Source organism: Leopardus geoffroyi, chromosome D1 (assembly GCF_018350155.1).
Source record: "Leopardus geoffroyi isolate Oge1 chromosome D1, O.geoffroyi_Oge1_pat1.0, whole genome shotgun sequence".
NCBI classification, from domain to species: Eukaryota; Metazoa; Chordata; class Mammalia; order Carnivora; family Felidae; genus Leopardus; species Leopardus geoffroyi.
Genome location: NC_059329.1, coordinates 56,821,769 through 56,844,320, shown reverse-complemented (window position 1 = coordinate 56,844,320; position 22,552 = coordinate 56,821,769). Strand labels below are relative to the sequence as shown.

Here is a 22,552-nt window from a genome sequence, read left to right as displayed (position 1 = left end):
TCTGAGACCCCCCCCACCCCCTCCCAATGCTTCAAAATCGACTCCAGTTCTCCAAATCTTTGGAACTCCAAACCCTCTCACCCATTCACCATTTACAGGTGGGATACCCTGGAGGGGAGGAGGGGCAGTCAGTGGTATCTAACAAACCCAGGCTCCTGAGACCCAGCAGAACAAATCAAACGGGGTGCCCAAGTACTGGGAGGGGACAGCAAAGAGCTGAATCACCACACCCATCAGGTCCTAGGGCCTAGGAGAGTGCTTGGGGGTGGAGTCCAGCCTGGTGGAGGAAACCAGATGTAAGAACTCCCTGCAGAGCAGCCAGTGAGTTGGGGTGGGGGGAAAGAAAGGAGGAGGGGGTGTCGCTGACTCCCCTGGGTGAAGGTAGGATGGGGTTGAGAAAACGTTGGTCCTGCAAGAGTGGTGACCCAGCCAGGCCTAATGTAACTGGGGTTGCTGAGGGGGGAACCAAGGCTGGGGATTTTCCAGTCTCTCCTAGCATAGACCTCTCCTTGGCCACACAGATCAGGAAGAGGCTGAAAGATGAGTAACTTTCTCAGCCCACCCCTCACCCCTGCCTGTGTTTGAAGGGGGAACTCTAAGGTCCTCCCCGCAAATTCTCGCACTGTGGTGCTGACCCACCTGCCAGCTCTCCCCGGCCCGGCCCCGCCCCACACGTGCCTTAGAGGGAGGAGGAAGGAACCAGCTTCAACCTGGGGGGATGGGGGGAGATGAGGGGGAAGCAAGTCAGAGGCTCGGAGAGCCAAACTTCTCAGCAGCCCCGGAGCTGGAGAGTGGGGGAGAGAAAGCGCAGCAGCGGAAAGCTCTGATTCTCCGGAGCCTCCCACCCCTCCTCTGGGCGAGGAGGGCGCGGAGGCTCCTCTGGGGGAGGAGGAGGAGGCCGGGAGGCGGGGAGGGGGGAGACAAACCGACAAACCCTGCCCACTCGGCTCCAAGCCCGGAACGGCCGCGGAAGTCGGAGGCCGGCGCGCAGGGCGAGGAGGGCACCGGGGGCGGGGGGCTCCGCTCCCCGCCTGACCCCTCTCGCCCCAGACAGGAAAGTGAAGGCTCCTCGGACTTTAGAGCCAGCGGACGGACCGACCGCGACCGCCAGCCGCTCCGGGTCAAGGACTTGCCCCGGCCGCCCCCCTCCCCGCCCCCCAGGCGCTCCGAACTCACTGGTGAGCGCGGCGGCCAGGGCGCTGGATGCGGGGGCAGCTGCGATGGCCCCGCGCTCGGGACAGCCGGAGCAAAGGGGGCCGCTCCTGCCGGGGCTGCTGCTGGTGGCGGCGGCGCTGAGCCGGCCCGCCGCGCCCTGTCCCTTCCAGTGCTACTGCTTCGGCGGCCCCAAGCTGCTGTTGCGCTGCGCGTCGGGCGCCGAGCTCCGGCAGCCCCCGCGGGACGTGCCGCCCGACGCGCGCAACCTCACCATCGTGGGCGCCAACCTGACCGTGCTTCGCGCGGCCGCCTTCGCCGGCGGGGACGCTGACGGGGAGGAGGAGGAGGCGGCAGCGGGCGGCGTGCGCCTGCCACTCCTCAGCGCGCTGCGCCTCACGCACAACAACATCGAGGTGGTGGAGGACGGCGCCTTCGACGGGCTGCCCAGCCTGACGGCGCTCGACCTGAGCAACAACCCTCTGCGCGCGCTGGGCGGCGGCGCCTTCCGCGGACTGCCCGCGCTGCGTTCCCTGCAGCTCAACCACGCGCTGGCGCGGGGAGGCCCCACGCTGCTGGCCGCGCTGGACACCGCGCTCGCCCCGCTGGACGAGCTGCGCCTGGTGGGCCTGGCGGGCAACGCGCTGAGCCGCCTGCCGCCCGCAGCTCTGAGCCGGCCGCGCCTGGAGCAGCTGGATGCGCGCCTCAACGCGTTGACCGGCCTGGGCCCCGACGAGCTGCGCGCGCTGGAGCGCGATGGCGGCCTCCCCGCGCCGCGCCTGCTGCTCGCCGACAACCCCCTGAGCTGCGGCTGTGCCGCGCGCCCCCTGCTGGCCTGGCTGCGCAACTCCACTGAGCGCGTACCCGACGCGCGGCGCCTGCGCTGCGCCGCCCCGCGGGCGCTGCAGGACCGGCCTTTCCTGGACCTGGACGAGGCTCGGCTGCGCTGTGCCGACGGCGATGCATACGGTCGCGGGGAAGAAGTGGAACTCGCCGGCCCGGAGCTGGAAGCCTCCTACGTCTTCTTCGGGCTGGTGCTGGCGCTCATCGGCCTCATCTTCCTCATGGTGCTCTACCTAAACCGCCGCGGCATCCAGCGCTGGATGCGCAATTTGCGCGAGGCCTGCCGGGACCAGATGGAGGGCTACCACTACCGCTATGAGCAGGACGCCGACCCTCGCCGCGCGCCCGCTCCGGCTGCCCCCGCCGGCTCCCGTGCCACTTCCCCGGGCTCGGGCCTCTGAGTGTCACCCCTTGGGGGTTGATGGCTGTTCCTGCCAGCTTATGACTTTACTGGGGCTGTCTGGCTTGAAGCCATGGGTATGAGACACCCGCGAGTTGGGGGCTTCGAGACTTGCCCCTTCCCGGCCTGAGACCTTTGGATTATGACATCCCCCCGACCCAGAGACCCCAAGCTGTACCCCCTCTCCCCAGCCTCTGAGAGCTCTCACCATCAAAGATCGAGAGACCCCTTCTGATTTCAGAAACCCTACTTGCCCATCCCAGGCTCTGACACATCCCTCCTAAACCACCAAAAGCACCTTCCCTTTTCAAGACTCTCCAGGAAACTTTGTCCTTCAATCCGAAAGCCCTGAGACTGCCTCCACCACCCTGTACTTTGAGGCCTGCCCTCTCACTGGGAAACCATCCTAGACATTACTGACTCCCATCTCCAGCTTGGAGACCTCAACTTCCTTCCCAGGGCTCAGGGACCCTTACATCCCATTCTGGTCTCAGAAGCAGAGCACCCCCACCTGAAGGTTTTTGTGGACTTCGAACCTTTTTTCTCGCCCTGGAGCTCTGAGCCCTCCATCCTGCAAACACCCACATCCCCAGACTCTGAGGGTTAGGCACCCTCCCCCAATAAGGGGATGTATTTCATACTGCCCACCACCACAGCTCTGGCTCAGGCTCCTCCCTTCCTTGGCCCAGGCTTGGGGCTCAGCTCCAACTGTCTCCCATCCCCGGGACAGTCATACCCCATTATAGCCTTAGTATGGAACCGATCCTCAGCCTTTCTCACCGGGGCTCTCTGATCCCCTAATACTCAGTGCTTGTCCCTAATCTCCAGACTCTCAGCCCTTCACCCGGATCTGAGTTTAATCTCCCTGCCCAAGTTTTAGGCTATCTATCCCCTCCTACACCCATCACTTGCATTCACTATCCACCTCTGCCATCCACTGGGTCAGGGTCCAGTGAGGAATCCATTCCTGGGATGTGCCCACCCTCCTTCCTCCTAGGATGAGCTCTCCAGCCCTGCAAGGCAGGTGCAGGTGCCAAGCGTCCTCCAACCATACTGGCCCCAACCAGATGCCCATGAGGAAGGAGAGACTCCTGGGGGTTCAAAGTAGTTGGCAGGGCCTCAGAACCAGGGTCACCTGTACATTGTGGCCTCAGAGAGAGGTAGGGGAGGGGCTCTGAAGGGCTGGGAGCTGCTCTCCACACACCCTTTCCCACCCATGTGACTCTTTTCTCCCGGGGTTTCCTCGCTGTCATGCCCCCCTCCCCCATGCCTTTTGGAAGAGGTGAGGGGCCTCATTTCTTGTCTCAGGCACAAGCCATCCTGTTTAGGGTCAGAGCCTCAGTGCCCTGCCTTCTGCATGATCCCAAAGCACAACTGGTGAGTGGGGAGGGGGCTGCCTCTCCTTGACTCCCATCCCCTAGGTCAGGCAGAATGGCTGGCCTGTGCTGCCTCTACACACAGGAAGGCTCTCCTCCTTCAACATATTGGCTGAGGCCTGCCTTCCCACCCCCACCCAGGACATCTGGATCTCCCTTGGGCAGTTTTCTATAAAGTCTGCAATAATCTCGGATACTCTACTCTTGTAAGTGGTGCCATGTCATTCCTGCTGACCTTGGGGCATTGAAGGAGGTGGGAGGGGACACTTGGGAGGGCGTTTCGGACCTCCCTGAAGTGAGGCAGTGACCTTTGGTGTCTCCGCCTGGCGTATGGGGGAAGAGATAGGCTCTGACTGCATGTAGCAGGCATGGAGGGACTTCCCACTGTGATTGCATTGCTCTCCAAGCCAGCCTGCCTTTTATCCTCTGAGAGGGGGTTATCCGCAGCCCACGTGGGATCCTACACTTCCTCTACATCCTCTTAACCCTGTCATTCTTCCTCATCACTGCGGTGAGGGTGGCGGCTGTGGGGGAGATGCAGTTGGACTGACAAACGCTAGCATCAGATGAGGCTCTCGGGGAGGAAATCCAGCTACAGAGAATCAGAGGCAGTTAATTCAGGCGGGAACAGAGGGATCATGATTTGCCACTTTGATATCATCCCCTCTGATGAGTTACCTGACATTCCCTTATGACCTGTGCCATGCTACGCTGTCCTGGCTAGAGGGCTAAGGACTGCACCTTGGGTATGCAATAGGAAAAGCAGCCTAGAGGTGGAGAGGGGTGGGTGTGGATAAAATGACCCCTCGAGATAATGTGGAGCAAAAAGACAGGTGGGTTCTGGGCCAGTAGGACCAGGGTAAGCGGCGTATCTCCTGCCCTAAGGTCCCCAGACTGGATTATTTTGCATTCATGGTCTTGGCGCCCTAGAACTACATGGCGGAAGGCTAGAATTCTGGCATTTTAGAATCTTAGGGCCACATAATTTTAGAATTTGTGCCTTCTAGATGCTGGAAAGGACCTAAGAGGTAAAGTGGGAAGCCACCTAGATCATCCCAATAAGGAGCACCCTCTTTCGATGAGGAGCTCACTCCCTCCTCTCCTGGGAGCATCCCTCTCATTGCCAGAGGAGTCTGCCTGGTACTCCCTGACAGTGGCAGCTCTGCCCCGGGGCCAGGAGTGTAGGTCACCCACGATAGCTCTTCACAGAATTGGAGATGGTGCCATGAGTCTCCTTATCTGTTCCCAGCAAATTCCCTACCCCTTCTCCCAGTCATTCCTCATGAGAGGGGGTCAGATTCTCTTGAAACGTTCCCATCTGTGAATGACCCTCAAAGGGTGCCCTGCCAGTCCCCCAGGACAAAACAGTAATGATCTCTCTAACACAGGTTAGAGAACTGTGTCTCTAACAGGTCACCTCCCCGGTTCCAAAGATATGCCCTCGTAAGGTAACATAAGACTGCAGTGAGTCCTGGCGAATAAAGCATGCTGTTAGCTGTGGGTTCATTGTCAGCAAAAATCTTTGAGGGTTTTATATGAGAACTGCTGTTAAGCTAAGTACCAAATCAATAGTTGTCAAAAATCAACTAATTGAGTGCCTAATGTATGCCAGTTCATATTTAACCTCAGTGCCATTCACTGATTCCCGTTAAATGTCATTTCTGGGCTGTCATCCTTCTTGCAGCCTGTCAGTGGCCTTTGGCCGTATGGGACTATCAAGAGGTCCCCAGGGCCCCTAGCCTTGCCTCCCCCACAAATCCAGCCAGCCATTCAGCCTTGACTGAATACAACTTTGCCAGTTCTAGAGAAGCTAATGACCCAGGGAGAATCCTATTTAATCATGATCTAGAGAAAAGAAGTCCCAGGAAACAGAGCTTAGAGTAGGGGCCCCTGGCCCAGCCTTGAGACACTTCTACTTAGAGGAAGTCACATTTGAGCAGGGTTTTGAAAGAGGAGTAGGACTTTGAAGAACGGAGAAAACTCAGAAGTATCAGCTGGGCAAAGAACTGGAGGCAGGAAGATCTTGTTAGTCTGAGAATTAGAGAATACCATTAATGGCTGGGGTTAGGTAGGTGGGTGTGTGTACATAAGTCAGATCTGCATTCCTCACATTCTTCACGGGGAGGCTCTGGAGGGATCTCTTCCCTTAGAGGATATGGGAAGCAGGATCACTGCACGGTGCCTCTTCCTTTTTGCTCCCTTCTGCCCATCCTTTTTGTGCCAGACGCTGGGCACTGGAGACAGAGGAATCAGACCTAAGTCATGCCCATGGGAGCCCAGATGGGCAAGGAGATAAGAGCCATGGCTTCCACAGGAGCCCAGAAGAGGCCTTGCAGGAAAGGATAAGATGGAGGGGTCTGGCTGGCCCTGACCTGATACCCTGATGCCACCCACCCCTCCGGACAGTCTCAGCAGTGCCGAAGTCTCATCGATCGAATGACCAGCCTTCCGCTCTAATCATAATGCTTCTTGTGCTGCTGAAAGTCTGAGGTGGGCAGGGGGGTGCAAAGGCCAAGTGCCAGGGGGAAGAACTCCATCTGGTTTGTCCCCCTAAAGAGAGAAGAAGGAGAGAAAAGGTGTGTAACAGTCAGAAATGTGATAGACATGAAACCAGCTACGCTCTTTGAGAAACATGTCAGACACCCCAGGGTTTGTGGCCCTGTAAAAGCTGAAATTTCCTCTCAGAAACAAAGGGAAGCAGTGGCCTATCTCCTTGAGAAGACTTTTACTTCCGCTGCCCCTTTCCTACCCATGCCCTTCGGGTCTGCTGTGGGAACTAGGAAGGGCCCGGCTAGAGTCCAAAGGTCTGGGTTTCCACCTGAGCTTAGCATTATTTGCCACACCATTTGGTCCTCCGTTACAAATACTAGTTGAGACCCTACTGTGTGCCGGGTGCCGGAGATACAACAGTGAACATGGCAAGGCTGGCTCCTGCCTTCCTGGCCCAGTCCAACATTGACCTTGGACACCCCGTGCCCCTCTCTGGTTCCAGGTTCTTTTTGTCCAGGCTGGGACTGGACTTGTGACCTCCAGAGGTCCTGCCTGCTCTCATTGAAGTTCATCTCCTTCATTAAGTCTCTGCCTGGCAGACTCATGGCCCTAATTTATGGACATGGCCTTTGCTGGACTGGGAGAAGTGATGGGGCAGTTAATATTTCTGTGGTAATGTGCTTGGTGGCCTTTGGAGTCCCCTCCTCCGCCCCCTCCCTCACCATCCCCACCCCCTCCTTCAGCACCGTCCCAGGCCAATTCACCTAGGGCCAGCTGGTCCCATGTGACCACTTCAACTAACCCTTCATTGTATTGATGGGGAAATTGAGGCCCAGAGAGTGTAGGAGGCCAGCCGGGTCACCCCAAGTGTCAGAATCAAAGCAGATCCAGAACCCAAGATACCTCTGGGGCCATCCCTGCCCTACTCTAGGTTTGAGTATCTGGCAGGGCTGTCTCCTCTCCTCACTCTCTATCTCCATCCCTCTGGTCATTCTTCTTAAAGCCAGACCCAAGCCTGTGGTAGCCTAGAGATGGGGCGGGGGGAGGGGAGGGTAGTGGGGAGGGAAAGCCAACAACAAAGGGTTTGGAGGACTTTGCAGCCTCCAATCAGCAGCTTCCAGCAGGCCTTGGAAACCTCTTGCAGGCAGAAACCCTGCTAGGGAGTATCTCTATTCTTCCCTGAGAGAAATGAAGGGTTTGCTCTGGAACCCCAAGCTCTGTGGTCCCCACGTATAAAACTCATTCTTCCTGAGCCTCAGCACTTGCTGAGATGGACCAGATCCTGCTCCTGTCCTCAATAAAGACTGGGTCACTGTGATAATGGAAGCACATGGGGCCCCTAAATAAGGTGACCAACCAAACCAGAAAACTTTGGAGAGTGAAAGAGGCCACTGTTAATAGTTATATTGGGACAAGAATAATGTAGGACTGTTCCAGGCTGGTGGGCCTTGGACTCCAGTGACTTTTAACAAGACGTGAAGGGGAAAAGAAAAAGTGCTAGACTGCTAGACTAGCTAGTCTACCAACACTAGATAACTAATACACTCTCCGTCCTTGACCTTATCCTCCAGCCTTCTTGAACGTCTATTCTCCAGCTACACCAAACCACTTAGATTTTAGTAACTAAGCCCAGTGATTCCAGACCCCATACCTTGGCTCACCTGGTACCCTCTGCCTGAAATGCTTTCCCTATGCAGAAAGCATCAGGACATCTCTAGTCCCCTCTGCTGTCCTCCCCTCACTTCTTCTTCCCATCACTACACCCACTAGACCTTTATTTGTATAGATTGGTTTTCTGGCCCATTGTCCACACCGGACCAGAAGTTCCCCTCAGGGGTTGGGTCCAGTTCCCTTTTGGGTTCCCAATCCTGGAGGACAGAGATTTGTGAGCACTGTCCTTGCCCCACAGAAATCCAAAGCACCAGGGAAGAAATATCACGCAGGGCTCATGGCCTCCCTCTGCTGCACGTCAGATGCCCACTCCCTTTGACTCCCATAACCTTCCGCATCATTGAACTGAGGTTGCCGTTATAGAAGATGCCTGTATGGCTAGCTCCTTGTTACTGTTTAGTAAAGTGAGAAAGCAGAAAGAAAATGCGGCTATAGAATATGCAATTGTGTAAAACATAATTTATCCTTAGCTCCTCAACTTTGGCTTTTTAATACAATTCTAACTTTCTGGCCCTCCATTTGGAATACTTGTCCATCATCCCATCTGGGTTTGACCACTGGCTCAACCAGCTCAGTCACAGGTCTTGGTTCCTTTACCCAGAGAGCTGCAACGACATCTGTTGGCCAATTTGTGGCAAAGTGGAACGAGTTTTAATTTTTCTTTGCATACATGCGCCATCTGCTGGTGAATATAGGAAAGTTCCTTCTTTTCAGTTCCTCACAATCCATTCAAGTATTTTATAAAGTGCATATTACGCGCTATAAGCACTGTGCTAGGAAGAAACTGAGGGTTGTTCTAGGCACTTTATATATATTAACCCATTTTATTTTATTTTATTTTATTTTATTTTATTTTATTTTAATTTTTTTTAACATTTATTTATTTTTGAGACAGAGAGAGACAGAGCATGAATGAGGGGAGGGGAAAAGAGAGAGGGAGACACAGAATCGGAAGCAGGCTCCAGGCTCTGAGCTGTCAGCCCAGGGCCCGACGCGAGGCTTGAACTCACGGACCGCGAGATCCTGACCTGAGCTGAAGTCGGGCGCTTAACCGACTGAGCCACCCAGGCGCCCCTATATTAACCCATTTTAGCCTGATGACAGTCCTATGAAGTAGTTATTATTATTCCTATTTAGAAATGAATAAAATAAAAAGAAATGAAGAAACCAGACACATAAAATGTGAATGATTTACTCACACTAATATGGCCACACTGCTAATAAAGGGCCAAATTGGGCTTAGAACCCAGAGCCCATGAGCTTATACCATAAACAAGCAAGACTTGTGAGGGAAATAAACAGAGTGATATAAGGGCAATAGGGAAGGATGTCTTTGACTAGGGTAGTCAGGCAGATCCCTCTGAGAAGGTGGCTTACCCTGACAGATGGGAAGAAATGAGTCTATAGGATCTATCAGTCCAAGCAGAAGAAACAGCAGGCGCAAAGTGCTGAGACTGAATATTCAAATATCGAATGGGAGGCCAGTCCTAGCCAATGTCCATAGCCTCTCCTCACCTGCCTAACTTCTTCTCATCCTTCAAAACTCAGTTGAAGCAATTCCTCCTCTAGGAAGCCTGTCTTATTCTCCATCTTACCCACCCCACCTATACCTGATGACCCCTACTTAGTGCTCCCATGGCATGCCATGACTACATGTCAGCCCCATCTCCAATATCCCTCAACAGCAATTCCAAACCTTTGTTGTCATACCTTATCCTCCTATGAATCTGTGAGCTCCTTCAATGGGTTATATTATTTATCTTTGTGTCTTCAAGGGTCCATCATAAGTTCCAGCAAATGGCACATGCCCAGTAAATATTATTTGCAGTCTGTGATATAAATTGTTTACTTTCTTTTTTGCTTTATTATTTTTTTTTTGCTTTTGCTTTTTTATTGAGATTCAGATTTGCATAAAGTAAAATCCACTCTTTTGGGCTTACAGTTGATTTTGACAATCAAGATACAGAACAGTTCCATCATCCCCCAAGTCCCTCCTGTAGTCTCTTTGTAGTCAGGCCACCTTCAATCCCAGCCCCTGGCAACTAGGGGTCTGTTTTCTATCTTCCTAGTTTTGTTTTCTCCAAATGTCATATAAATAGCATCATACATATTTGTTCTTTTAAGTCTGTCTTCTTTCACTTAGCATAATGTATTTTAAGATCCATGTTATAGGTATCACTAGTTTGTTCATTTTTTATTGCTGAGTAGTATTCCATTGTGTGGCTGTACAATAGCTCATCCATTCACTCTAACTGAAGAACGTTTGGGTTGTTCCCAGCTTTTGACAACAAAGGCATTATTAACATTCACATGTGGATGTTTGTGAGAACATAACTTTTCCTTTCTTTGGGGAGTAGCGCTGTCAAGTCTTATTTAAGTATATTTAAATTTATAAGAAACTGCAGGCTGTTTTCCAAGGTGCCCATACATTTTACCTTCCCAACAGCAGTGTATGAGTGTTCCAGTTCCCCCACATCCTCACCAGCACCGTTTATTGAAAGGACAACAACTGGGTTGCCTTTGAACCTTTTTGGAAAATCAATTGACAGTATATATGCAGATCTATTTCTTGATTCTGGATTCTGTCCCATCAATGTAGATGTTTATTCTTTCACCACTACCACACTGTCTTTATTACCATAGCTTCATGGTAAGTCCTTAGATCAGGTAGTAGATAATTCCAACTTTGTTTTTCCTTTTAAAAATTGCTTGGCTGTTCTAGATCTTTTAGTTCTCCATATACGCTTTAGAATCACCTTGTCTATATCTGCAAAAAACAAGCCTGCAGGGATCTTGACTTGGATTTCATTGAATCTGTAGTCAGTTTGGAGAGAATTGGTATCTTAACAGTATTGAATCTTCCAGTCCATGAACGTGGTAAATGTCTTAATTTGTTTAGGTCTTCTTTGATTTCTTTCACCAATATTTTGTGCTTTAGAGATGTGCATCAAGATTATGCTCATATTTTGATGCTCATATTTTAATACTGAAGTATTTCCATTTTGATGCCGTTGTTAAATGGTGCTATCTTTTTATTTGGCATTTTTTTAAGTTTTTTATTTATTTTGAGAGAGAGCATGAGCAGGGGAGAGGCAGAGAGAGAGAATCCCAAGCAGGTTCTGAGCTGTGGGATCAAGACCTGAGCTGAAATCGAGAGTCAGACACTTAATTGACTAAGCCACCCAGGCGCCCCTGGCATTTTCTTTTTAATTTCAATTTCCAATTGATGTTACTATCCAGAAGTACAATTGATTTTTGTATATTGATCATGTATCCTGCAACTTATATAGATTCACCGATTGGTTCTAGCACTTTCTTTGGTAGATTTCTTGGGATTTTCTATGTAAATAATCATGTTGTTTATGAATAGAGACCATTTTATTTATTTCTTTACCGTCAGTGGGCCTTTTATATCTTTTTCTTGCCTCATTTTACTGGCTAGGACCTTCAGTAGGACGTTAAATAGGAGTGATGGGAACAGTCATCCTTGCCTTTTTCCCAATCTTAGAAGAAAATCATTCACCACTACCACACCATTTCACCATTAGATACGGTGTTAGCTGTAGGTTTGTTGTAGATGCGCTTTATCTAGTTAAGACAGTTGTTGTTGTTAATCAAGAATGGATATTGAAGGGGGGGCCTGGGTGACTCAGTCGGTTGAATGTCCGACTTCAGCTCAGGTCATGATCTCAGGGCTTGTGAGTTCAAGCCCTGTATCAAGCTCTGTGCTGACAGCTCAGAGCCTGTAGCCTGCTCCAGATTCTGTGTCTCCCTCTCTCTCTCTGCCCCTCTCCCAGCCCCTCTTTCTAAAATAAATAAAAACATTTTAAAATTTTAAAAAAGGAATGGATATTGAATTTTGTCAAATGCCATTTGTGCATCTATTGAAGTAATTTAGCAGCATCCCATAAAATTACTTATTTTTGTTTTCATTTTCATTTAATTCACAGATTTTCTAATTTTCTGTGTGGTTTTCTCTTTGATCCATTTACAAGAGTTGCTTAATTTCTAAGTATTTGTAAATTTTCCAGATGCTTTTCTATATTAATTTCTAGTTTAATTCTGTTATAATCTGAAACATCTTTTTTATTTAAATTCTTTTAAATTTGCCAAGGTTTTTTAGACCCAGAAAATGGTCTTTCTTGGTGAATGTTACATGTGTACTTGAAAATAATGCTCATTTTATTTTTTTGAGGTGAAATATTTTATTAATATCAGTTAAGTTATTGATAGTGTTGTTCAGGTCTTCTACATCCTTAGATATAGTGTTGTGGATTTGTATATTTCTCCTTTCAGTTCTGTCAGATTTTGCTTCATGTATTTCAAAAACACAATTACTAAATGTATATACAATTGGGATTGTTATGTCTTCTTGGTAAGTTGGCATTTTTATTTTTATATTGTGTCCCTCTTTATCCTTGATAACATTCCTTATTCTGAAGTCTACCTTGTCTTCTATTAATATAACCACTTCAGCTTTCTTTTTATTATTGTTTGCATGGTTATCTTGTCCATCTTTTTACTTTGAACTTATCTTTGTCTCTATATTTCAAGTGGGTTTCTTGTAGACAGCATATAGTGGGACTTTTTTTTAAATCAACTCTCACAATCTCTATCTTTTAATTGTTATATTTAGACCACTTATATTTAATATAGTTACTGATATGGTTTGATTTAGGTCTACCACTTTTACTTTTTTGTTTGTCCCCTCTGTTTTTCATTCTTTTGTTCAAACTTTCCTGACTTTTTTTTGAATATGTGCTTATTTTTTAGCATGCTATTTTATCTATATTTTTGTGTCCATTTTAATTGTTGCTCTACAAATCACAATATACATAATAATCTGTCTCAGTATACTTAGGGTTAATATTATATCACTTCAATATAATACAGAAGCTCTACAGATAGGTCTCTTTATCTTTCCCCACTGAACTTTACATTATAGTATATATAGTATAGTATAATATAGTATTTTATCTATGTACTGTGACAACCCTACTAGACAATTTATCGGTTTTCCTTTCATCAATAATACATATTTTAAAGAACTTAAGGTGACCAATGTAGCCTTTTATAATTTACACAAATAATCACCATTTCTGTTGCTCTTAATTCCTGAAGATGTGGATTTATCTCTGGCATAATTTCCTTTCAACCAAAAGAACTTTTTAGTTTTTATAAGAGCAGGTCTGCTGACAAATTATTAGTTTCCCTTCATGTGAGTATCTCTTTATTTTGCATCATTCTTTAAAAAAAATTTTTTTTTAATGTTGATTTATTTTTGACAGAGAGAGAGAGAGAGAGAGAGAGCATGAGCAGGGGAGGGGCAGAGAAAGAGGGAGACACAGAATCCAAAGCAGGCTCCAAGCTCTGAGCTGTCAGCACAGGACCCGATGCAGGGCTCGAACTCACAGACTGTGAGATCATGATCTGAGCCAAAGTGGGATGCTCAACCGACTGAGCCACCCAGGCGCCCCTATTTTGCATCATTCTTGAAGGATATATTCACTAGATACAGAATTCTAGTTTGACAACTATTTCATGTTAGCACTTAAAGATGCTGTTTCACTCTCTTCTGGCTTCCATGCTTTCTATTGAGAAAGCTCCATCAAATCATCATTCTTCGTAAAGAATAAGATAGAAGAATGCGTCATTTTTTCTAGCTGCTTTTAGGAATTTAGAGTTTATCTTTGGTTTTCAGCAGTTTGGTTATGTGTGTCTATGTATGGTTTTCTTTGAGTTTAACCTGTTTGAGGTTTGCTCAGCTTCTTGAATCTGTAAGTTTACACCTTTCATTCAAAGATTTTTTTTTTCTGCACCAGACTTTTTCTCCTCTCTTCTGGGAGTTCAATGACATGAATCTCAGAGCCTATATTATGTCATAGGTCCTTGAAGCCCTGTCAATTTTTCTCAGTTGTCCCTCTTTTTCAGATTGAATAATTTCTATTAATCTTTCAAGTTCATTGACTTTTTCCTTTATCAACTCCATTCTGCTATTAAGCTTATCCAGTGAATTTTTTATTTCAGATATTGAAGTTTTTGGTTCTAAAATTTCTATTTAGCTCATTTTCAAGTTTCTATATCCCTTTTTATTTTAAAAGGTTTTTTTTAATTATTATTTTAAGAGAGAAGGTGGGAGCAGAGAGAATCCCAAGCAGGTTCCATGCTATCAATGCAGAGCCCAATGCAGGGCTTGATCTCACAAACGGTGAGATAAGGACCTGAGCCAAAATCAAGAGTCGGACACTTAACCAACTGAACCACCCAAGCACCCCTATGTCTTTTCTGAGAACTATCTTCCCATTCATTTCAAGTTATAATCAACCACAAAATCTTCTCTTATAATTCCAACATCTAAGTCTTCTTAAAGTTGGCATATGTTGATTGTGTTTTCTCTTGATATTTGGTCATGTTTTTCTGGCTCTTTGTATATTGCATAATTTCAAGTTACTATATCTGAAAAGGACACTGTAAATGTTATATTGTTTAGACTCTGGGGTCCCATTATAATCCTTCATAGAATGTTGATTTTGCTATTGTTGTTTCAAGAGGCAATCAACTAATTTAGGTTCAGACCCTAAGTTCTCTCACCTTCTGTTGGTGGTGGTTCTAACCTCAGCACAAATCCACAAAAGAGAGAAAAAAAGGAAATGCACCCCATGCAGCTTACTTCTCCAAATTTTGACTCTTATGTACCATCTGCCTGCTTTTAATTTTCAGAGTCATTAGATAGTGTGTTTAGTATTTCTGTCAGGAATTTTTATGTAATCAGTTGAAGTGATAGGCTGTAGTGGACTTACTCTCTTGGCTATAATTTGAAACTCCTACCCATTTTATCTTGATTTGCTAGAGTTTAAAAAAGCTAAGAGAAATGAAGTCCCAAAGCACCATGAAGACAGTGACAGCAGGAGAAAAGCTCAAAGCTAAGAGGCAAAAACAAATACTCCCTCTCCCCCCCGCCCCCACACATTTACAGTCCTGTTTAGAGGTCAGGGCACTCCTCAAATTGTGGTATCCGGGCCAGTATGATTATTTTTATTTTTTGGATGAGAAGATTCGAGGAAGAGCTGATTTGCTATTTGGTCTCAGATCTAATCCCATGATCCTCCCCTGCTCTGTATTGCAGGGCATCAACCATTGCAAACCACATATCCTAAGATTCCTTGAAAATTAGCTTTTGATTAGATTCTGCCAATAGAAGGCATGGGCATGATGTTGGAGGGCAGAAAGAAAGGAGAAACCAGAGTATTTCTCCTACTCTCTCTGAGTAGCATCCCCAGTGACAGATGTGTTTCTATGGTGGTCTGAATTCCTCAGATACCCTCTCCCTCAATGTCCCTAGTTCCTTAGCTCTGTAACTCCTCTCCCTGTCCTTCCACCCTCCAGGTGGTAGTGGTTTCCAGTTGCACCTAATCTCTGGGTTGCCTCCAATTTCACTTGCCCTTTTAACTATTGTAATATTATAAACAGTTTCATCAATAAAATCCCTGCTCCTGAAATACAGGCATGGGGTATTTCTCTGGACTCTGATATAGACCACGAGGGAGGGCAGAATGAAAGCCCTAGCTCAGGTCTCTTAATTCAAATGTCAGTGTCTTCCCACTACCCTTCTCTGGCCTAAAGGGAGCATCAGAGGAAACAGACCACCTTCTGGTTAACCAGGAGGGCAATGCTTTGATCTAGGTTGCACAATATTTTGGAGGAATGTAAAAAAAAATATTTTTCATACATAATCAGTTTTCTGGGAAAGTCATTTTACATTCATCAGCGTTTTTCTTTTGTGTTAACACAGCACATTATCATGTAGAACTTTGAATCCTCCTCACATATATCCCCACTCCTCCCATGTGTTCTTTTGGAACAGACAGTGGGTAAGTCATGGAAAGTGAAGTGACTTCAGGGAGACCCAGTAGAGCAGGAGATGAGAACTGAATAAGAACCAGGTCTGGGGTTGGGGTAGGATTCCAGCTGAAGTGGTTGGTGTTGCCAAAAAGAATATGGGATAACTTTACCTGAGGAGCAGACCAGGGGTCATGGGATCTAGTGATGTCTGAGAGGGAAAAGAAGTTTGGCAACTTCCCCAAGACCATAATACTGGTAAATGGCAGAGCGGAAAGGAGAAAGCTCTTTGGCAGTTTCCAAAAGGGGTGCAGGAACCAGGTTGGAGTTCAGGCCACAGAAAACAGAAGAAAACACCTGACCCAGTCACAGGTCCTGTCCACCATTCCAGGGAAGCAGGGAGAGAATTTACTGGTCTGTGTCTTACTGGGAGCTAATGAGACAGAAATGAAAGCACATCCAGGATCTGTCACAAAAGACCTTTAATGGTCTCTTATTTATGCTTCTTTTGTTCATTTGTCCTGTTAGAGTTGAATAAACTGTAATAACTTATCTGACGTTATAAGGAATGCCACAGGTACAACAGATAAACCTGGCAGGTGGCCCAGGAATGAGGGTGTAACAAAATAATCACTTAACAAAAGAGCCACAGACCTGGAGACCTGTCCCAGCTACCTGTCACTCCCTGCATCCAGGATCCACACAGTCACTGTGCCAGGCTCAATGCTGGCTCCCATTGGGTAGGAAGAGACACGTCTCCCATAGTGTCTGTGGCTAGACCTTAACACCAAGCAGAGATGCCCCAGGAAGATGGTACATCCCATAATCATTCCCCCAAGCAGTCTGCTGATCTGCAGTGTAAGCCATGACCACACCCCAAGTTTGGGCAGATCCCCTCTCATATGACACTACCTATCATGCCCACCTATGACCCTTCCTTGCAGTAATCCCTGTGAGGAAGGCGGAGCCTGGCACTAGCCCCATCTTACACATGGGGAGACTGAGGTCAGTGGGGTTCCAAGGGCATGCTTAGACTGAACATAGAACACTTTCTCCCATGCCACATGGTTGGCTATGCCCTGACCTTCACATTTTCCCCATAGAATTCCCTCAGCAGTGGGCCCAGACAGGATTCTGTGTCAAGGGCTGGTCCAGGTCTCACCAGTGTACCCACCCCTTAGCCCTGGTCGTGGGCCCAAGCAGAGAGGCAGGCTGGCAGAGAAAGAATATGGGAGACTGTGGGCGGGAGACCAGCATCTCTTCAGTCACCTTTCTGGTGCCCACACACTTGCTTGTCCACAGATGTGGAAGTGGAATCCTACTAGAATTGCTCAAGGGAAACTTGCTGCTTTAAAAGTCTCTGGAGGGGCATGCTGTCACAGGAGGGACTTCTGTCATGAAGCCCTCCCTCAGCATTTGTTTTGTAAAAAATCTGGACATCCATCCATCTGGCTGTATGTAAAGAGGAACCGGAGTCTAGTTTCTCCTTCTCCCACCATGTGGCCTAGGGCAGGGAGTTGGGGTGCTGACACGAGTCATGGGGTGGGGGCTGGGCCTAAGTCCTTGTTCCGCAGTCCCTCACACTGCACGGGCTGATATCAAGGTAAGACTCACCCTCACTGAGCACCAGGCCCCTGCCCAAATTAAACTCAGGCCAGAGCTTCAGGGCGGGTGAGCAACAAAACCATCAAATGTGTACACACACGTGTGTGTGTGTGTGCGCGCGCGTGTGTGTGAGCAAATGCTTGGGCCTGGGTCTGCGACCCAAGTTCCAATACAAAGACACTTTGTATTGGAATGCTAGAGCCATTCCAACATGAAGAGCAAGAATAGAACCTATGCTTGCTGGTTGAAGATCAAACCTTAGAATGGTGGTTTGAAGAAGTTTTCCTTCACAAGTTTGAAGGTGAAACCTCAATAGGCAAGACAGATAAAAGCAGAGTTGTCCTGGTGGAAGTGGGGATGGGGGGAGAGCTGGAGATCTAGCCTTTGCCTCCACCCCCCATCTTCCCACCTTAGCAGCCCCTGACAAAGCTCTGTGAAACCCAGGGGTTCCACAGCACCTGGTTTGAAAACCACTGTGTCAGAGTGTCTATAGATCATGGGTCCTGGGGACCTGTGCTTTGATTTCTCTTTCAGAGTGAGGAGTTGGGAGAGAGTCCTGCGGGCAGGGGGAGGGGGGATGCTCCCCCTTCGATGGGCCTTTGAAGCCACTGTGCCGGGACACTGCAGGGGAGTGGTAGAGGTGGGGATCCTGCCCCACAGGTAAGCCATTTCAGTCCTGGAGAGAGGACAGAAGCGATGGACCTGCCTGGACAAGAAGGGCAAAATGCCAAGCTCAGTGCAGGCATATGCATGAGGGTCGGGGGGGTCTGTTTTGGTCCCTGCTGACTTTAAAAACATCAGAACAGATATAGGCCTTTGCCCACGAGACCCAATAACAGTTCAAGATTGGGGCCAATGCCTTCCTGTGGGATGGGTGGAGGATGTCTGGTCCCCAGTCACTGGCAGGAGAGAAGCTGCCTTTGTGGGATACTGGAGCCACTGGGTACAGGTCATCAGGGCTCAGCTTTCAGGGAAAGAGGTCTGGGTTTTCCCTGGGCCCAAATCCCTCCTAAGTGTCACCGAGCATTGGCAGCTGTGTCTGATGCTGGAGAGGGCCTTCTACTTTGAAGGGCAACTTCTATTCCACCTCACCCTTGGGGTTCTTAGATGGAATAGTGGTTCAGCCCTCCCTGGGCCTGGGGGTTAGGGGCTCTCCCTAACCTGGGATCAGAGCCAAGGCTTCCCGGCCTCTGTGGGATCTGAAAGATAGGAGGTGTGGGTGGCACCAGGCCTGGGACGGTCCAGATGCCCCCCCCCCCCCAGCTCAATCACTGATATCCATGGCTGATATCCTTTCTGTCAGGATCTCTGGGACCACTATCTGTGGGCGAGGCATTCCTGAATAGCGTCTGGATTTTTCTTTCAGCTGAGGCACCAAAGCCAAACTGACTGCACTCATTCTGGCTGACATCTGCCTAAGTGAGAAGGGGGCAAGAGATGAAGACTGCTGGGAGGAGGACTCTGCCCACAGTGACCTTCCCACGTGACTCCGGGTTGCTCCCCTGCAGTGGCAGTGCCACGGCCTGTGCAGCCATTTGCAACTTCCAGAGCTGACTTCCATCTCCTCTGGGCCTCCCAATTCCTTAAGTCAGGTGGGGAAGGGATTACGATCTTATTTTACAGTTAGGGACACCGGGCCCCAGAGGTCAAGTGACTTGCTCAAGGCTACTCAGCTGGTTGGTGACAGTTGGGCAGGAGGCACTGTGGACCTCCAGGCCAGCATGCTTTTCATGGCACCATGTGGGAACCAGCTTATTAGCAATACACCCAGTTGAACCAGCCCCTGGTGGGGCCACTCTCACCTGTCTGCGCCTTGAGGCTGAGGCAGCCCATGGAGTCCAGCCAAATAACTCAGTCCTTATCTTCATGGGGACTGAACTCTTCTCACAGTTGTAGTGCGCCCCACTGGCCCTCTGCCTGTAGATTTTCACCTGGGGCCATGCTCTTTCCTCCTGCCCAGATTGCTATGTATATGCCATCCACAAGACCCACTGGAAGGTACCAGTGTGGAGCTGTGTGGTCAGCATAGAGCCCAAATGTGTGTACAGAAAGAGCCAATACCGTGGGCTGGCGCCTGGGGCCCAGTGGGGCTCCTACACCCCCAATTTCACTCCAAGGTCTCACCAGACAGGCTAAACTCCAGATGGAGAGGGGCCCTGCATAGAAGGACTCGGTCGTGGTTGGGGGCTGCAGGTGGAGTGGGGTCTGGAGTGGAAGCTTTGAAAGATGATCTGGGTCTTTCTCCCAGGAAGAGGCCTGGGAGAAACACTCTGGCCTGAGCATGGCACCTGGGCTGGGCAGGTGGGGCTGAACTCCAGTCTATGCGCCATTCACAAAGTTTTGCATTCTAACACGGGCTGAATCTACCTGGAAGGGGCACTGCTTCTAATTCACAGCAAGGCACCATACGAACTAGCAGCAGCCAAGGAGCCCTGAAAGCACTGGCTCCTATTACCTATTCCCACTATAACTTTCACCTGACCATGAGCTTTCTGAGGACAGCGGCTGGGACTGACCTATCTCTGTGTGTCGAGTGCCCAGCACTGAGCAGAAGTCATCAGCCAAGAGCGGTGAAGCCAAATTCAAATGAACTTGACCACTGCCCTTCTGCAGCCCTGGGCCCAAAGACTAAAAGTCTAGATGGGGCTATACTTCCCACAGCTGGAGAAATTTCCATTAAAATACTGGGATAAAGCCCAAAGGGTGAGTGTGATATTGAGGTGAAGAAGCTCAAGTAACCAGGGTGACAAATCTTTCATGTGCGTAGGTGAGGGACAGAGGAAGAGGTTTGTAGGGGAGTGATCGATCACCTCAAATCCTAAAGGGTCTCGTACCAGCCTCAAAGGTTCCAGAGGAAGACACTGGAGAGCATATGCTTGGCCCATGCTATTCCAGCCCTTCGTCAACTCTTCAGCTGTCCAATGAGGTGCGGACTGCCAGCAAGGTTTGGTAGAGGCTGGATGCCTGGGGCATCCACAGCTAGGACCCCAGGGATGGCCAGGAGAGTAGAGCTGCCCCAAGCTGACTTGGTCCTGACCTGGGGCAGGGAGTCCCTAGCCTCAGATCCTCATGAGATTCAGAAGCGGAAGGGCTGAGGTGCAGTGCCAGGACTGTGAACTGAGTAATCTCGCCATGGATAATGGTTACGCAGCCCACCCCAGGAGGGGCTGGACAGTTTGAGACCCAACTTGCATAATAAAAGTTTGTTGTCTCCTTTTTCAGGCAAGCATGGGACAGAGATAAAAGGGAGCAGGGATGGAGGAGAGATCCCCTTGCCCTGCTGAGCAATATATTTGCTTGGGTATAAGGTAAACCTCAGGGGGTCTGCCATCCACAGGGAGCTGTGAGGCACCAGAAGTCCTGTCATAAGCAAATCCGAGCTTGGCCTTCTGTAATACTCAGGCCCTAGGGCCAAGCAGCTCATGCTAGCTATGGCCACAGCTTGACATCAGAGGACTCTCCAGAGGCCCAAGAAGGGCCCTTCTCAGGCCTGGGGAGGGGGTGGCTAGAAGCTCTCCAGGGCCCCACTACCAATGAATCACCTCTGGTGGCAGACAAACGAGAGTCAGTGGTCTGGCTCTGGTTCCACCTACCATACCAGAAGCTCTAAGGTTTACAGATTCTTAGAGGCCAGAGCTGGGAGGTCCCTTTGTGATTATCTGGTCAAACCCCAAGTGAAGAACTCAGGCCCAGAGAAGGAAAGGAACTTGCCCAAGGTCACACAGTAAGTGGGCCTTAAAGGTCAGACAAGAACGAATACCTTTTAACACTTTCTACCTCATCATCTGCCCACTCTATTGCTTAAAAATACCCCAGGTCTCAATCACACAAAACACCAGCCAATGGGTAGTGAGTATCCATGACACTGGGAACTGGTGGAGGGTCATCAGCACCCTAAGGAAACGAAGGGTTCTTTGCTACCTGGCAGTCCCCTTCCTTTCAGGTGAGGGCATCTTGATGGGCCATGCCACCTTCTGCGAAGAAGCCCCTTTGTGGGCATAGTGGCCTCGAGCGCTCTCTCCCAGCCTGCAGGGCCAGCCCAGCTCAGCCCGGATGAACCGCAAGGGAAAGCCGGAGGATACCGGTGTCCCCAGCCCTATCTGGACCGCCAACCTTACTTCCTGAGGGATCACCGATTGCTCTTACGTCCGCAAAGGAGGGAACAGAGCAGATTCTCATCTTCTTGCTCCGACCCCATCTCTCAGAGCCACCCCTCGGGAAACCTCCCCAGGAGCTTGGGCTCACTCTACCTCCGGTTGGTGCTTTCTGAAGACCCCTCCCTTATTTCTCTGTGCATGTGTACAGACAGGACACACACATAAGATACAAGGTGGCTAGGATGTTACATCCTGACAGTACTGAAATAGATGGGCTAGTTCACACAGCTTGCCTTAGACTGAGTAACTGCTGGTGAGAAAGCCAGTCTGGTGGCTTTTCTCTGCTCCTGGGGTCTGTAAACCGTCACCACAGACACAGAGGGTCACTGTCAGACACAGAGGCATGTAGGGTGGGGACGGAGGGGTGGATGCAGAGAGGTGTTTCATGGGTCTCAACTGCCTGAAGGCAGTAAGAATCTATCCACAGGTGTGCCCCTCCCAGCCAGAAGAGGGTGGCCCTCAGCATAGTCATCTTTTAGCTGCCAGAACTGTGTTAGCCACCTAGGACCGTGGGCACCCTCTCACACGTCTTGAGCCCTCAACCTCACCCCTCCAAGCCCTATGCCCCACACTCCCTGTTCTGCTCCCCATCCCAAGTCAAATTCCAAGGCCAGAGCCAGGATGGCCTTTCTGGGGGGTCAGCAGGAAAAGAGAGGGGCTGGAGGCGTGCCCCGCGACAGAGGTGAGAGGGGTGAAGGTGGCCCATGTGACCCTTGTTGGCATGGTGATGTGGGGCCAATCCTGAGGCCAGAGGTTCACCACCGTGACCTGGAAGAACACTGGGCCCCCTGGTAGAAACTAGAAGAACAAAGGGGAGGGGGGAACGAGAACAGGAAGAAGACGAATAAGCATCTCAGTGCAGGAGAGCAGACCCGGAGCTGCCCGGAGGGAGGGCTGGCCCCAGTCTATCTGTCGTTGAGCTGTGGAGAACCAGTACCATCCTCCTCTTCCTCCTTGTCGTCCTTCATGCCTTTCAGTCTCTGGCGGGCAAAGTCCTCAAACACGATGTCATCATCGCT

At 49.5% G+C, this 22,552-nt stretch overlaps 2 protein-coding genes across 10 annotated transcripts in view; one reads left to right on the top strand and one right to left on the bottom strand.

Moving 5' to 3' along the window:
• Positions 1–334: 334 nt before the first annotated feature.
• Positions 335–3,972, top strand: TPBGL (trophoblast glycoprotein like). Its single transcript, XM_045484009.1, has one exon. It carries the CDS (start codon positions 1,221–1,223, stop codon positions 2,394–2,396), a length of 1,176 nt encoding a protein of 391 aa, XP_045339965.1. The 5' UTR covers positions 335–1,220; the 3' UTR covers positions 2,397–3,972.
• Positions 3,973–16,236: 12,264 nt separating this feature from the next.
• The window catches only part of ARRB1 (arrestin beta 1), a 76,549-nt gene continuing 70,233 nt past the window's right edge, over positions 16,237–22,552 (bottom strand). For 8 of the 9 annotated variants that reach the window (XM_045483991.1, XM_045483992.1, XM_045483998.1 and 5 more), the window contains one exon: positions 16,237–22,550. In XM_045483991.1, the coding sequence (XP_045339947.1) occupies positions 22,439–22,550 (112 nt within the window). In that variant the 3' untranslated portion in view covers positions 16,237–22,438. The remainder of the gene's footprint in view (positions 22,551–22,552) is intronic. The other variant, XM_045483993.1, reaches the window with a different exon arrangement.